The sequence below is a fragment of the Nyctereutes procyonoides genome, unplaced genomic scaffold (assembly GCF_905146905.1).
Source record: "Nyctereutes procyonoides isolate TBG_1078 unplaced genomic scaffold, NYPRO_anot_genome, whole genome shotgun sequence".
Lineage (NCBI taxonomy): Eukaryota > Metazoa > Chordata > Mammalia > Carnivora > Canidae > Nyctereutes > Nyctereutes procyonoides.
In genome coordinates this window covers 42,523,032-42,535,995 of record NW_026575146.1, presented here as the reverse complement: position 1 = coordinate 42,535,995, position 12,964 = coordinate 42,523,032, and the positions used below count along the sequence as shown (strand labels likewise).

At 39.3% G+C, this 12,964-nt stretch overlaps 1 protein-coding gene across 3 annotated transcripts in view; it reads right to left on the bottom strand.

Moving 5' to 3' along the window:
• Positions 1 to 1,205: 1,205 nt before the first annotated feature.
• Positions 1,206 to 12,964, bottom strand: part of FRMD3 (FERM domain containing 3) — a 301,558-nt gene continuing 289,799 nt past the window's right edge. For 2 of the 3 annotated variants that reach the window (XM_055311650.1, XM_055311652.1), the window contains one exon: positions 3,027 to 6,777. In XM_055311650.1, the coding sequence (XP_055167625.1) occupies positions 6,182 to 6,777 (596 nt within the window). In that variant the 3' untranslated portion in view covers positions 3,027 to 6,181. Of the gene's footprint in view, positions 1,419 to 3,026; positions 6,778 to 12,964 lie in introns of those variants that run through there. The other variant, XM_055311651.1, reaches the window with a different exon arrangement.

Genomic DNA, 12,964 nt, shown 5'->3' with positions numbered 1-12,964 from the left:
GGAAGTAAAAGGAGCATTGAGATCATTCTAACCTACCTGCCTCACATTAAGCAAGAAATTTAACGTTATAAATGGTGAGTAATTTGAGTGTGTAACATTAAAGATTCAGTGCCAGAGACTCATTTAAAATGATCTGAGTAATTTGTAGTCTTAGACCAAACCACATGATAAGACTATTTTTGGTAAATTTCAAGCAGTATTTTGTGGCAAGGATGAGAATATGAGTAACAGGCAATAATCCTTCTCTAACTTTGTCAAAAGCTTTATTTTAGAGAAAGAACCTGGAGCAGTTTTTGAAAGAGGGCACCTAGCTATTGAGCAAAAAAGCCTTACAGGTAGAGTATCTGGAGCCATCCTAGTTAATACCTGATGTTGTGACATAATCACTAAAAATACCCCCTTTCACTCTCCAAAGAGTTCTGGAAAATAAATTACATAGGAACCCTAAGATCAGGGAGCAGTATGTTTATGTGGCCACCACTGTTCAAGGTCTGGTTTGCAACTTTGCAGAACCAGCAGTTCAAGATTGTTGGGACACTTGGGCTGATCCAGGATGGGAGGCAGTTGATTCCCACCAAGTAAATTACAGGAGATTGATGCTGAAACCAGAATGCTGAATTTTTAAATTATGAAAACTGTCAAGCAGAGTGAAAATTCCTACAGGTTTGTTAGTACGTTCTCTCCCCTGAGAGGCTTAAAGGCTAGTCTCAGAAAGCCAATTTTCATAATCCTTATTCTTGTGGATGAGGAGTTTCAAAGTGATCAGGGTTAGCTGGAAGAGCTGCTGTAATTCATAAGACATGTTTCAATACTTAGTACTCACCTAAAGTATATCCTTTGTCTTTGTAGGAGTTTTCCTTTACAACCAGAAAAGTGGCCTTGGTTCTCTTTCCAAGGAGATATGTGGGGTAAGCATCAGCTCTAGATAAACAGGGATGTGGGGTTCCAACCAACCCTCTTTTCCTTTACTAATATTGACTCTCAAGTTCCCTCAGCCACTTGCAAGGCCAGTCAGGTCTGGTGGCAGACAACCCCGGGTACCTGAAGTTCAGCCAGAGCAGACTTCTCGTTTCTTTCCTTGCTGGCAACATTGGAGGTTGCGGAGACCCTAAATATTCTTGAGTGACCTTAGTGCAAATCTTGTCCCCACCCAACACCCTGGTTCCCAGTAGACAATAGACACAAGGGTCAGGAAAGGAGTAAAATCAGTTTTATTAATTGATTAGACAACACAGCTGGAATCTGAGACCCAAGTGAGGCTTCTTTCGTCCTCTTGGAAGTGATGACCGCTGAGCCCACTGGGCAGTGCTCGCCAAACTTACCCACCCCATCACAGACTGAGGCTGGAATGTGGAGAGCCGAGTCCTGGCTGGGCCCACCACGGGCAGGTCCTGCTGGGTCTGTTTACTGCATGTAGACTGGAAGCCCAAAAGCAGGTCCAAGAGAAAAGTGAGAGAGAGAGAGAGAGAGAGAGAAGAAGAAGAAGCAGGAGGACAAGTAAGCAGGGACTTTTAGTACATTATCTCCACCCAGTAGAGAAAGATGGCCCAAAGAGGCTCACATTCATCAACCACAACCATCCCAAGGTCACCCCAGAGATGGAAGCTTCTCCCCAGTACTTTCCTTCCAGGCTGGAGTGTGGTTAGGAGATCTTTTCCCTGTTTGGCTAAGCAAAGAATGGAGGAATAAGGAAAACGGTTTCTCCTAAGAGGTGAGGTTGGGTCAAGAGCCTGGACTGCTCAAGGAATAAGTAGCCAAGGGTCACTTTGTATGAACCTTCCAGTCTGCAGACACTAAGCCAAACAAAGGTGCTGGCTACAGCCACTGGAGCTGGAACTGTAGGTCCCTAAGTCACCTCATACCTGAAGAATAACCACACAATTCTTTTTCTTGCCTGTACTTTATAACCTGGGCCTCTGATGACTGCTGAAAGAACCTGACACTCCCTAGCCACTCCCTACCCCCCAGGTGGGCGAAATGGATGAAGGTGATCAAAAGGTTCAAACTTCCAGATATAAGTTCTGTCTGGAGATGTAATATACAACATGGGGACCCTGGTTAACAATACTGTATTGTATTGAAAGTTGCTAAGATATCTGCTCACAGATGAAAGTTCTCATCACAAAAAAAAAAATTTGTAATTCTGTGAGGTGTTGGAGGTTGACCAAGCTTCTTGTGCAATCATCTCACAACATATACATATATCGAATCATTATATTGTATACCTAAAACTCCTAGAATTTTGTATATCAATTATCTCCGTAAAACCAAGATTGACAGGACTTAAGGGGCCACCACAGCTGAGGTAAATTTGGCTTGACATTATGGTGTTCCTATTGTATAGAGAGCCCCTTCTGCTTCATTCACAGTAACACCTTCTGATCTAGCGGTCAGGCATGGAGTTGTTAGCTTTGTGTTAAACCAAAGCAGTGGGCCTTCTAGGCCATGCTGTATGGAAGGGAAGACCAGAATAGAAGAGTAAGGTTCTTCCAGGGTCCATGAACAGATTCAAGTTTCATGGCAAGTGTTGGACAGTTGAGTCTGATGTAGTTCTCTCTGGCATAGGAAAGCACCCTTTTCTGTCAGAACTGAGGACCTACTAATTTTTATCAGTCTGAAATCCTTCCTCCTATCTGCAATGAAGAACACCTCTCTATTTTTCCATGCTTTGCTATTTCTCTAGTTAGCTATAGTTATTAAGATATCTTTTATGTTTGGGTCCATTTTCAGTACACTCAATATTCCTGGTTTTAGCCTGAGTGATTTCTTTTCTTTTCTTTTTTCTTTTTTTTCTTTCTTTTCTCTTTCTTTTCTTTTCTTTTCTTTTTTTCTTTTCTTTTCTTTTCTTTTTTCTTTTTTCTTTAGCCTGAGTGATTTCTGCAAAGGACTAATCCCATCAATTACCTGTGATTTTTTTTTTTTTCAGACTATCACCATTCAAGGGTGACCTACCTTTCTGTAGTTCCAACAGGCTATTAATGCAACTTTACTTTGAATAAAACTAAATGATTGCAGAAACATTTTTCCCCAGAGTATTTTTATTAGGGATTCCTGCCACCATATTAACATATAAAACAATCTGGATGTTGACATAGAAATGCAGATTTCACTATACAAAGATAAGGCTCCAATCACAGGTAACATGGCCCCCGTATCTCTAGTATTTCAATGAAATCAACTTTTGAATTCTTCCCAGAGTTGTCTTTATAAGTATTAGACAAACCACAAAATATATTCCAAATACATAACATTTTACAGTATGCTCCAAGCACAGACAGAAATACACGATACTTTACCTACATTTTTTTCATGATCCAACTTGCATTAGCACTAAAGACAAGATTGTGTGTGTATATGTATGTGCCATATATGTGTGTATATAAAACCACAAATGTACACACAGTTGTTTTCATGGAAAATTGAAACTTTTGAGACTGTGGGTTTTATCCCATGGTATCTGAGAGGGAAAAGGATAACAATGTGTCACAAACTCCTCAATTGGGGAAAAATAAATACAACTATGTATGAGGGGCATATCAGTTGTGTGTATACAAATACACACATATATACAGATTCATATATAAACACATCTATACCAATAATATGGAATATACATATACTCACACACTTGCTTTGAATTCTGTATCTCTCACTATATTATATATTCTCCATCTTTGGAAGCACTTTTCTCCTCATTAGATTCAGGCAGCTGGTGACTGTCTCTTAACAAAACTGAAGTGGATATTTCTAAAATGCTGATTCTATTCTGACAAATGGCATTTCAGGATCCCAGTTTTACATTTAGTAGCTATTGCTTAAATTCAGCAAGCCCTATTCTGTTAACTCCTTTGCTTAAAAACATTTCTATCGATGTCTTTGCCCAAAAGAGATGTTACCTGGAAATGTTAAAATATGTTGATTACTCCCTAACATAAATCTGCATGGTTGGATTATGTGTGGTATTTATCCTGTCAGTATTTTTCAGTGTTGTATGATGGGCAATATATTACTTCCATAATTAAAAAAAATATTTAATGTTACTTTTAAATGGCAAGGACTAGGCTTGTTATGGTTAGAACTTCAAAGGAAATGATAGGAAGCATGATTACAAGGGGGACTAATTTTGTGCAGACTACACTGGGGTAGCCTTTTGTCAGAAAGTATGACTTGGAAATAATTAACAAAGAGGTAAAAAAAAAAAAAAGCCTTCAATGTCAAAGCTGGTCATTTGAAAACTTCCAAAATAAACCATAGAAAATATATTCTATGTTGGTATCAAATTTCAGGTACTAAATATTCTTCAATAAAAAGCAAAATAAGTTATGAAAGCACAAGAGAGAACACCCTACAAACTTAATAGCAAATGTATATTATAGTTTGCTCAACTGAATTCTTTGAAAGCTAACTCTTAAAACTTATTTTAAAACTTAGATGTCTAATAGAGCACTCAGAGCTCCATAAATGAGTAGGACAGGCATGGCCAATTTAGAAAGGATGCTAATAATAGAGCTGGAGCATCTATTACAGCTAAGGAGAGACTAAAGGTGCCCAATTTCTTTGTAAATGAAGGTAATGGAATATTCTCAGTCCATGGAGAAATCCCAATGCACTATCCTAAGCTCCATACTCTTTTCTTTCTTAATTATACCACAGTATCGGTAAGTACTCTGCATGGGGAGGCATCAATCATTTATTGTGGATTTTATGGTATGAAGGAAGGTACTAGAACATCTGTCCCCTCTGCTATCTGGTTAGGGAGTCATTTTACTGTTTAATCCAACCTGAAATGCTAGATCATCTAATGAGTCTCTTCTACTCTCTTAATGGGAGCCCCAATCAGGAATGAGTTAAGATCTTTAAAAATCTGAGAAAGAAAAAGAGTATAAGGGCCATCACAAAGGAAGATCATCAGCATTTATCAAAAAGCCAAATTCTATTCTTTTCATATCCTCTCTGTCTCTCTCGTTCTCTCTCACACAACTTTCTTTTGAAATTTCTCCCACCGAATCCAATGAACGGCATGAGGGACCCAAAAAATTATGCCTTAAAGTTTCTCCACTTTTATTTAGATCCATTTACACATATTCGTGTCAACTCGGACAGCAAGTGCACATTCTTTACATCATCCAATACCATGCATCTCCACCACTTTCATAAAAGATGGTTTGTCTGCCACCCCTAGCATCACCAGAACTCCTGCTTTGCTACTTGCCCAGTTCCCATCTGCTTCCACTCTTGGATTAATGTACGATAATATGCAATTAACTAGCATACCTTTTAACCTTTTTCCTTTAAAGTTTCACTTTCTTTTAAAAACATTCTGTTTCCCCAACCAAAATGTATGAACATAATGCAAATGAAAGTAGTAAGTCATCTTGTCCAAATACTCTGAAAAAATGGACCATCCTGTGTCCGCTTGAGTATTGTTTCTACATCCTCCAGTTCCATCATCCATTTCAAGAGCTTACTTACTACAGTGTCTTTCTACCTATTTTCTATCTTATATGCAGGTAACAACAAATTATGCAATTGGTTCAGCCAAAAATATTTTAAAAAACAAACCAGTGCCAAAACATTAAAAAAAATTCCTGACATACCCTTTGTGCATTAATCTTACAATCTGTACACTTAAATAACTCCAGGAGGCTTCTTTTTTTGCTAAAAATTTACCAAAATATTTTGAACACATAAAAATATTTTTAAAAAAACAGAAAACAAAAGCCCAGCATAAATTTAGTTGTATAGGCATCGGTTAGAGGACATTGTTTTCACTAAGGATTATATTCAAAAACTCTCTTGGGTTTTTACTAAAATTCTGATTCTGAACCTTATAATGGTGCTATTAAAAAAGGGGAAATCTAATTCAGCTCAATGTATTATGTATTATGATAAAGAGTATGTCTGTAGTATAATAAAAAATAAATACATTTTTGGTTATTGAAAAGCCATCTTCCTGACCTGTAACTAAAATGACTATTTGACGTGAACTTATTTAACTGTAGTGAATTATGGAAAGCTAACTTAAAGTTTTCAATAATCAGTTATAAGTAAGGAACACCTGTTCATGGCCCTGTGACCATTCAGAACTAGGCATTTGCTGAAAAAAAAAAAAAAAAAACTAAAACAACAAAGACAAATCACTAGTATTGAATATAGCCCTTAGTCATATAAGTCACGACCTTTATGAGCAACCCAGCATGTAGAGGATGAGGTTTACTTTGCCAGCCACCCACTCCTTTAGAGGGCAGTAGTATTCATAGTGAAACTGCTCAAACTCTGGCGTCTGGCGGATTTCACATAAGAAGGAAAGATCAATACCTGACTCCAAAAGGAGGAGGAGCAGGGGGAATACAAAGAACAGCAGCCCCAGGCCCACCACAAGGAGCCTGGAAAAACTCTTGACCAGTGGGTTCACCCGAATATGGCCGCTCAGAATGTCATAGCTCCACGACAAAGCTTGGCGAGCCTCCTTCAGCTCTTCTTCTTCGGCCATCAGAAAGGCATTTTCATCTGCTTCCAGTTCCTCAAATGAATCTGTGTCTTCTCTTTCCAACTCCAGCCTGGATGGACAGTCAAAGAGCATGTCAATCTCATCATCATCAACAGGGGTGGGGAGCAGGCTGGCGCTTGGGTTGTACGCCAGTTCAGAGATGGTCAGGGGCTCTTCTTTTATTTTATCTTCCTCTTCACTTGGGGGGCTTTCATACTCCCGGGCTTCCTTCACTGGTGAGCTAGAGATCAGAGGGGCAGAAATGTCTTCTTTGGGTAATGGAACACCTGTAAAGAGACATTTTTTTTCCCCTTAATTTTAGGTTTCAGGTTGTTTTTTTTTTATTCCCACAAAGATCTATAGATGGACACTAACAAAACAAAATCAAAAAAAAAATGGAATTCAAGGAATCCATGAAATTATTCTAAGGAATCCTGACTTTTAACAAAGTCATTTTAATAAAAGACCCTAACGTCAATATGCTAAACCTAAAATAAGCAACACCTCAAATGGTTGACAATATTTACAATATTTATGTGTACAATCATGGTCTGCAAACCTCCAACTTTGGTCATGTCTGCAAGAATAAGATGACAGTAAACCACTATTGTAATTCTGAGTGAACACTTACTGTATTACTTCATTGGATGACAAATTACAGAATCTACTATCCAGTGATAGTCTACCTTTATGTATTCCAGTCTTCATTCTAGGCACAAGCTAGTTTTCTAGTTTTGTATAACTGCAATCATGTATTCATAAACTTGTATCTTGCTCCCTCCATTTAACGTTTTAACTTAGACATTCTCTATTTGAAATGAACTCCAATAGCATTATTTATAACAGTTGCCAAGTTCTCTAATACAATAAATTAATTGCCTACTGGCAAAGATTTAGATTGCTTTGTATTTGTAAAAAAAAAAAAAAAAAAAGGTGGGGGGGAGATGTTAGGAGACATCTTTACGTATAAAAGCTTTTTTACCCTCTCATTTGAGTTCATTTGCCACAGATATCTAAAAGGAAAATTGCTTGGTCAAAGAGTATGCAAGTTATTTCTTAAAGTTTATCAGAGGAGAAGTGTTTCTCAACTCTTCGTCTTAACAGATGGAAAATGAAGTTGCGTAAAGCCAGCTTTCCTCATTTTGAGTCTTGGGTTCTTAGTGGGAAATGAAGGTCTGGCTTTATCAAAGCCATGTTCCTCAGGGTGGATCTACAAGGTAATAAAATGGTAGTGAGGTGCATTAGTCACTATAAACCAGCTTTTAATTAATACATTTCAGGATTTCTAAGATGTGTGAGAAGTGATATCACCAAGATGCTGACATTGGTCATACCTGACTTAGTTGTTTGCTTCCCCTCATAAGAAACAGCTATTTCTGGACAAGACACCAATGAGAGAATCCTAGAAAATGAGAGTGAGGCTGAAGCAGCCCACTGCACCTCAGAAAACAGACCGACCACACTAGAAGGGTGGAGGAATGGCTACATGCAGACCATATTGCCTCTTCCCTGGCCAGTGCAGCACCATGCTGGGAAGTCTCCCCCGAGCTGATACACACTCCAGAAAAGAGAGACTAGAGGTGATATCCAGGATTGTGGGTTGCTTCAAGGGAGCTGGTTTTGCCCCGTGGGGATCATAGGGGGCTCTGTGGGGCTCAAAAACTGGGAATCTGTGACAGAAGAGCAGAGGAGGACTTCCCACAAGCAGCACTTGGATCTCGGGAGAGCTAGCGCATACCTGCAGCGCCTAAGTAGTAATCCCAACCAGTGGCTCTGTTCATTTGCAGAACCAAGTCAGGGATACACTCTGGGAATGCAGCAGGGTTCAGGTCTGCTTGATTTGGGTTCTCAGATGAGTTTTATCATCCCTGAAGCCTGGTCTGACCCTTCTTCCCTCGTCAGAAAAATAGAGTCATAGCCTCACACTCTGTAGAACCTGGCTCCTGGCCCCTCTCAACCAGAAAGCCTGATGGGAAAATTTAAAAGTTGCCTGAAGGGGGCCCTCCCAGGCAAAAGAGTTGAGTCACAGCTAGCAGCTATGGAGTTTTCCCCAGAAAACTGTTTACCCAGAACGTGATAGGAAGGGCTGGTGAGAACACCTGGAAGCTACATTAGACCACCTGGGCAACACTCAGCCTGAGGGATAGGTGGGCAGAGCTGACTGAGCAAAGTAAGGGTCCTCAGAGCAAAGTAAGGGTCCTGTTTGGCCACAAAATCTGTGGCATGAGTCCACTGGAGTAAGGACAACCAAGAGCCTTACTGGTCGCTGAGCTGCTTCTCCTGCAGGGAGAACTAAGTCAGAGCGCTGCTCATTGCTGAATAGGCTTCAGCTCCCCTGACCAAAGAACCTCATGAGAACACATCAGAAACTGCTTAGCCCTTCCAACAGCCCTGCTCACAGTGGCACTTTGCAGAGCAAAACTGGTAGCCTCACCTGCCCAGGGTATCCTTGCTTGATTCAGGTTCCCAGACAACAAAGAACACAAGGGTCCTAAGTCCTGTCCTGCTGCTCTGGCAGGACAGGGAAGCTAATCCATAATCCCGCTTTAACTGCTGAGCATGGCACCCAGGCCTCACCATCTAGTAAGACTACCCAGAGAATCTAGACAACTGTGATGCCCACCCTACAGCCTCACTTGGGCAAGTACCAAGCCAGCAGTCCCATCCAGCTGTTCTCAGTGGCATACCCACCCACCCATGACCTCAGAGCTTATATACCTGCCATGCCCCAAAATAGCCCCTAATAGCAGGCCCACCTTCCCAATGATGTTACCAGTAGCCAGATCCAGAAACCCAAACCAAGCTGTTGAAGAACCCTCTCTGCCAAAATGAACCTGCAAAATCTGGGGGAGGAGATCACTTACAATTTGCAGATAACAAAGTATCTCACTGGTGATCAATAATCACAATAAGTCAGGTAAATATGACCTGTCCAACAGAAACTAATTAAGGCATTAATAACTAACCCTAAAGAGAGAGAGAGATCTGTGAACTGTTGAAAAATTCAAAATAATCCTTCTAAAGAAGTTTGGTGAATTACAGGAACACATAGGTGATGAAACAAAATTAGGAAAATGCAAAACTGAACAAAATGAATGCAACCAAGAAATAGAAACCATCAAAAAAAAATTCTAGAGCTGAAAAATACAATAACTGAACTGAAGAATTCAATAGAGTGCTTCCACCACACATTCAAATAAGCAGAAGAAAAAAATCAGCAACTTGGAAGATTGGACATTTCAAATTATCCAGGCAGAGAAACAAAATGAAAAAATGAAAAAAAAAGGGAGGTTAGCTTACAGAACTTATGAGACACAATGAAAAGAAACAATATTGGCATTATGGAAAATCAAGAAGGAAAGGTGGGGGAAGGATAGAAGGTATATTTAAAGCAACAATGGCTGGGCTTCTGGTCTGAGCAATATAGGGAGCCCCTGAACTCACTTCCTCCATATACACACCAAATCTATAGCTAGTAACAGAGCAGTTCCTCCTGAAGAACTGAGGTCTGAACGAACAGCTTCTGTACATGATAGAACACAGAGAATGGCAAGAGAGGTGGAAACACTGTAATGAAGGAAATCCCTTCTCCTGCAAACTGCACAGGGGAGGAACAGTACTGAGGGACTGTGAGCATATTCATTGCTCTGGAGCACAGAAAACAAGCTACGATTAAAAGACCAACTAGAATAAGCCCTAGAACTCTGCCAGATGGCAAGAGAACTGCTGAAACTCTCTTGGGTCACAGGGACTGGCAAGTGCCATGGTTTACATTCCCCCTCCATCTTGATAGCACAGATGGGAGCAGGGTCTGGACAAAATAGCCAGCCTGCCACCCTAGCAAGCTCTGAGCACCCAGCCCCTACCCATCCTGGATGCCCTGGGACACACAGAGAAAGCTGTGGTTTAAAAGAGCAGCAAGGATATAAAGGATCCAGCCCTAGAATTCTGCCAAATGTCAGGAGAGCTGCTGGAACTGTCTCTAGGCCAAAGGGGCTGGTGACCACTATAGTTTACGGTCTCCCTCTGTCTTGATAGCATGGACAGGAGCGGTTGCTGAGAGCCCTAGTTTACTGCCTCAGTGAGGTCTCGGGATGCTAGCCTACACCACCCCCAACTGTCCAAAGTGGCCCCGGCACAGCACACTCTGAGACTTGCCTGATCCATGCTCACTATAGCTCCAGCTGTCTCACCAAGGTATTACAGGAGCAAAGCACCCTGGAACCCTTCAGGCCCATACTACTTCAGCTCCAGATGACTTGTGAGGGCATCATGACTAACACCTGCTTTGGGTCCAGCCACTCCACTCAGGGAACTCCCTGTACAAAGCATCCTGAGAAAACCCTGCTAGTACCTGCCTCAGTTTCAGCCACCTACCAGGGTGCCCCCTGTGTGAGCACCTCAGGATCCACTGGCTTGTACCCACTTTAGCTTCAGCTGTTCTGCCAAGGTGCCCTCAGCAGAAAGAGCTCTGGAACCCCAGCCTACACCAGCCACAGAGTGAGCCAGCCAAAGCAACCAGGAACACATGGCTTACACAGGGGATGATCAGATATAAGACCATTCCTTTGTGTTTGGAAGAAGCAATTGTTCCAACTAATTCATAGAGACAAACACAGAAAGTCAAAATAAGGAGGCTTATTTTGAATTTCATTTAAATGAAACATTCATTTAAATGAATTTAAATTTATTCATTTAAACGAAATTTAAAAAGTAAGAGAACTATGAAAGAAAACAATCTTCTAACCAAAAGCAAAAATTCAGTAAAGGGAGTAGAATGAACACTTATTAAGCTTACAAAAATGTTAAAAGACGGAAGTAAAATCAATTATATCTTTAAAGTTAAGGGAACTCACAAAATAAAAGGATGTAAAATATGACAACATATACGTAAAAAAGTGGAGGAGGTAGTAAAAATGAAGTTCTTTTAGGCTATGTTCAAACTTAATATTGGTTGCTATACATGATATATTATATATGAGCCTAATGGTAACCACAAATTAAAAATCTGGTATATATACACAAAAAATAAAAAGAAAGGTATCAAAACCATAAAACTAAAGAACGTCATCAATTACGAGGGGAGAGAACAAGAGAAAAAAGGGAGAACTACAAAACAACCAGAAAGCAATTAATAAAATATCAGTAAGTATATACTATCAGTAATTATTTTAAATGTAAATGGTCAAAATGCTCCAGTCAAAAGACATCAGGTGGTAGGATGAATAATGAAAACAACAAAACCCAACCCATTTATATGCTGCCTACAAGAGACTCACTTTAGACCTAAAGATACATAACAGACAAAGTGAAAGGATGGAAAAAAATTATATGCAAATGGAAGTTAAATAGAAGGTGAGAGTAGCAATACTTATATCAGACCAGAGATGTTAAAACAAAGACTAATGAGACAAAAAAGGGCATTACAAACGATAAAGGGATCCACAAGAGGATATAACAACTGTAAATATACATGCAACCAAAGTTGGAACACCTAATACAAAGCAAAAATGAACAGACACAAAGGGAGAAACTGACAATAATAAAACAGTAGTACAGAACTTTGACACCGCATTTCCATCAATGGATAGATAATCCAGGCAGACTATCAATAAAGAAACTATGTCTTTGAACAACACATAAGTCCATCTGGTCTAAACAGATATATACAGAACAGAATATACAATTCTTTAGAGTACACATAGAACATTACATGAAATAGATCACATGTTAAGCCACCAAGCAAGCCTCAATAAATTTAAGAAGGCTGAAATAATCTTGTATCTTTTCTAACTACAGAGGTATGAAACTAAAAATCACAAGAAAAAAAAAAGCTGGTGGAAAAAAAATAAAAACATGGAGGCTGATCAACATGCTCCTAAACCAATGGGTCAATGAAGAAATAAGAGGAAATTTAAAAATACATCAAGACAAATTAAAATGAGAACACAAAGGTTCAAAATCTTTGGGACACAGGAAAAGCAGTTGTAAGAGGGAAAGTTCTAGCAATACAGGCCTATCTTAAATAACAAGAAAAATCTCAATCTAACCTCATATCTAAAGGAACTAGGAAAAGTACAAATGCCAAAGTTAGTTGAATTAATTAAATAATAAAGGTAAGAGCACAAATAAGTGAAAGAGAGACAAAATGACAAAAAAAAAAAAGCAGAAAAAAAAATCAATGAAACCAAGAGCTGGTTCTTCAAAAAGATAAACAAAATTGATAAACCTTTAGACTTATTAAAAAAAAAAAGAGGAACCAAATAAAATTCAGAAATGAAACATGATAAGTAATAATACCACAGAAATACAAAGGATTCAAGACAATCACAAAAATTATATGCCCACAAATTAGACAATATAGGAGGAATGGATAATTTCTTAGAAACATACAATCTTAAAAATATAAATTAGAAAGAAATAGAAAATCTGAACAGACCAATTACAAGTAATGCAATGGAATTGATTGTCAAA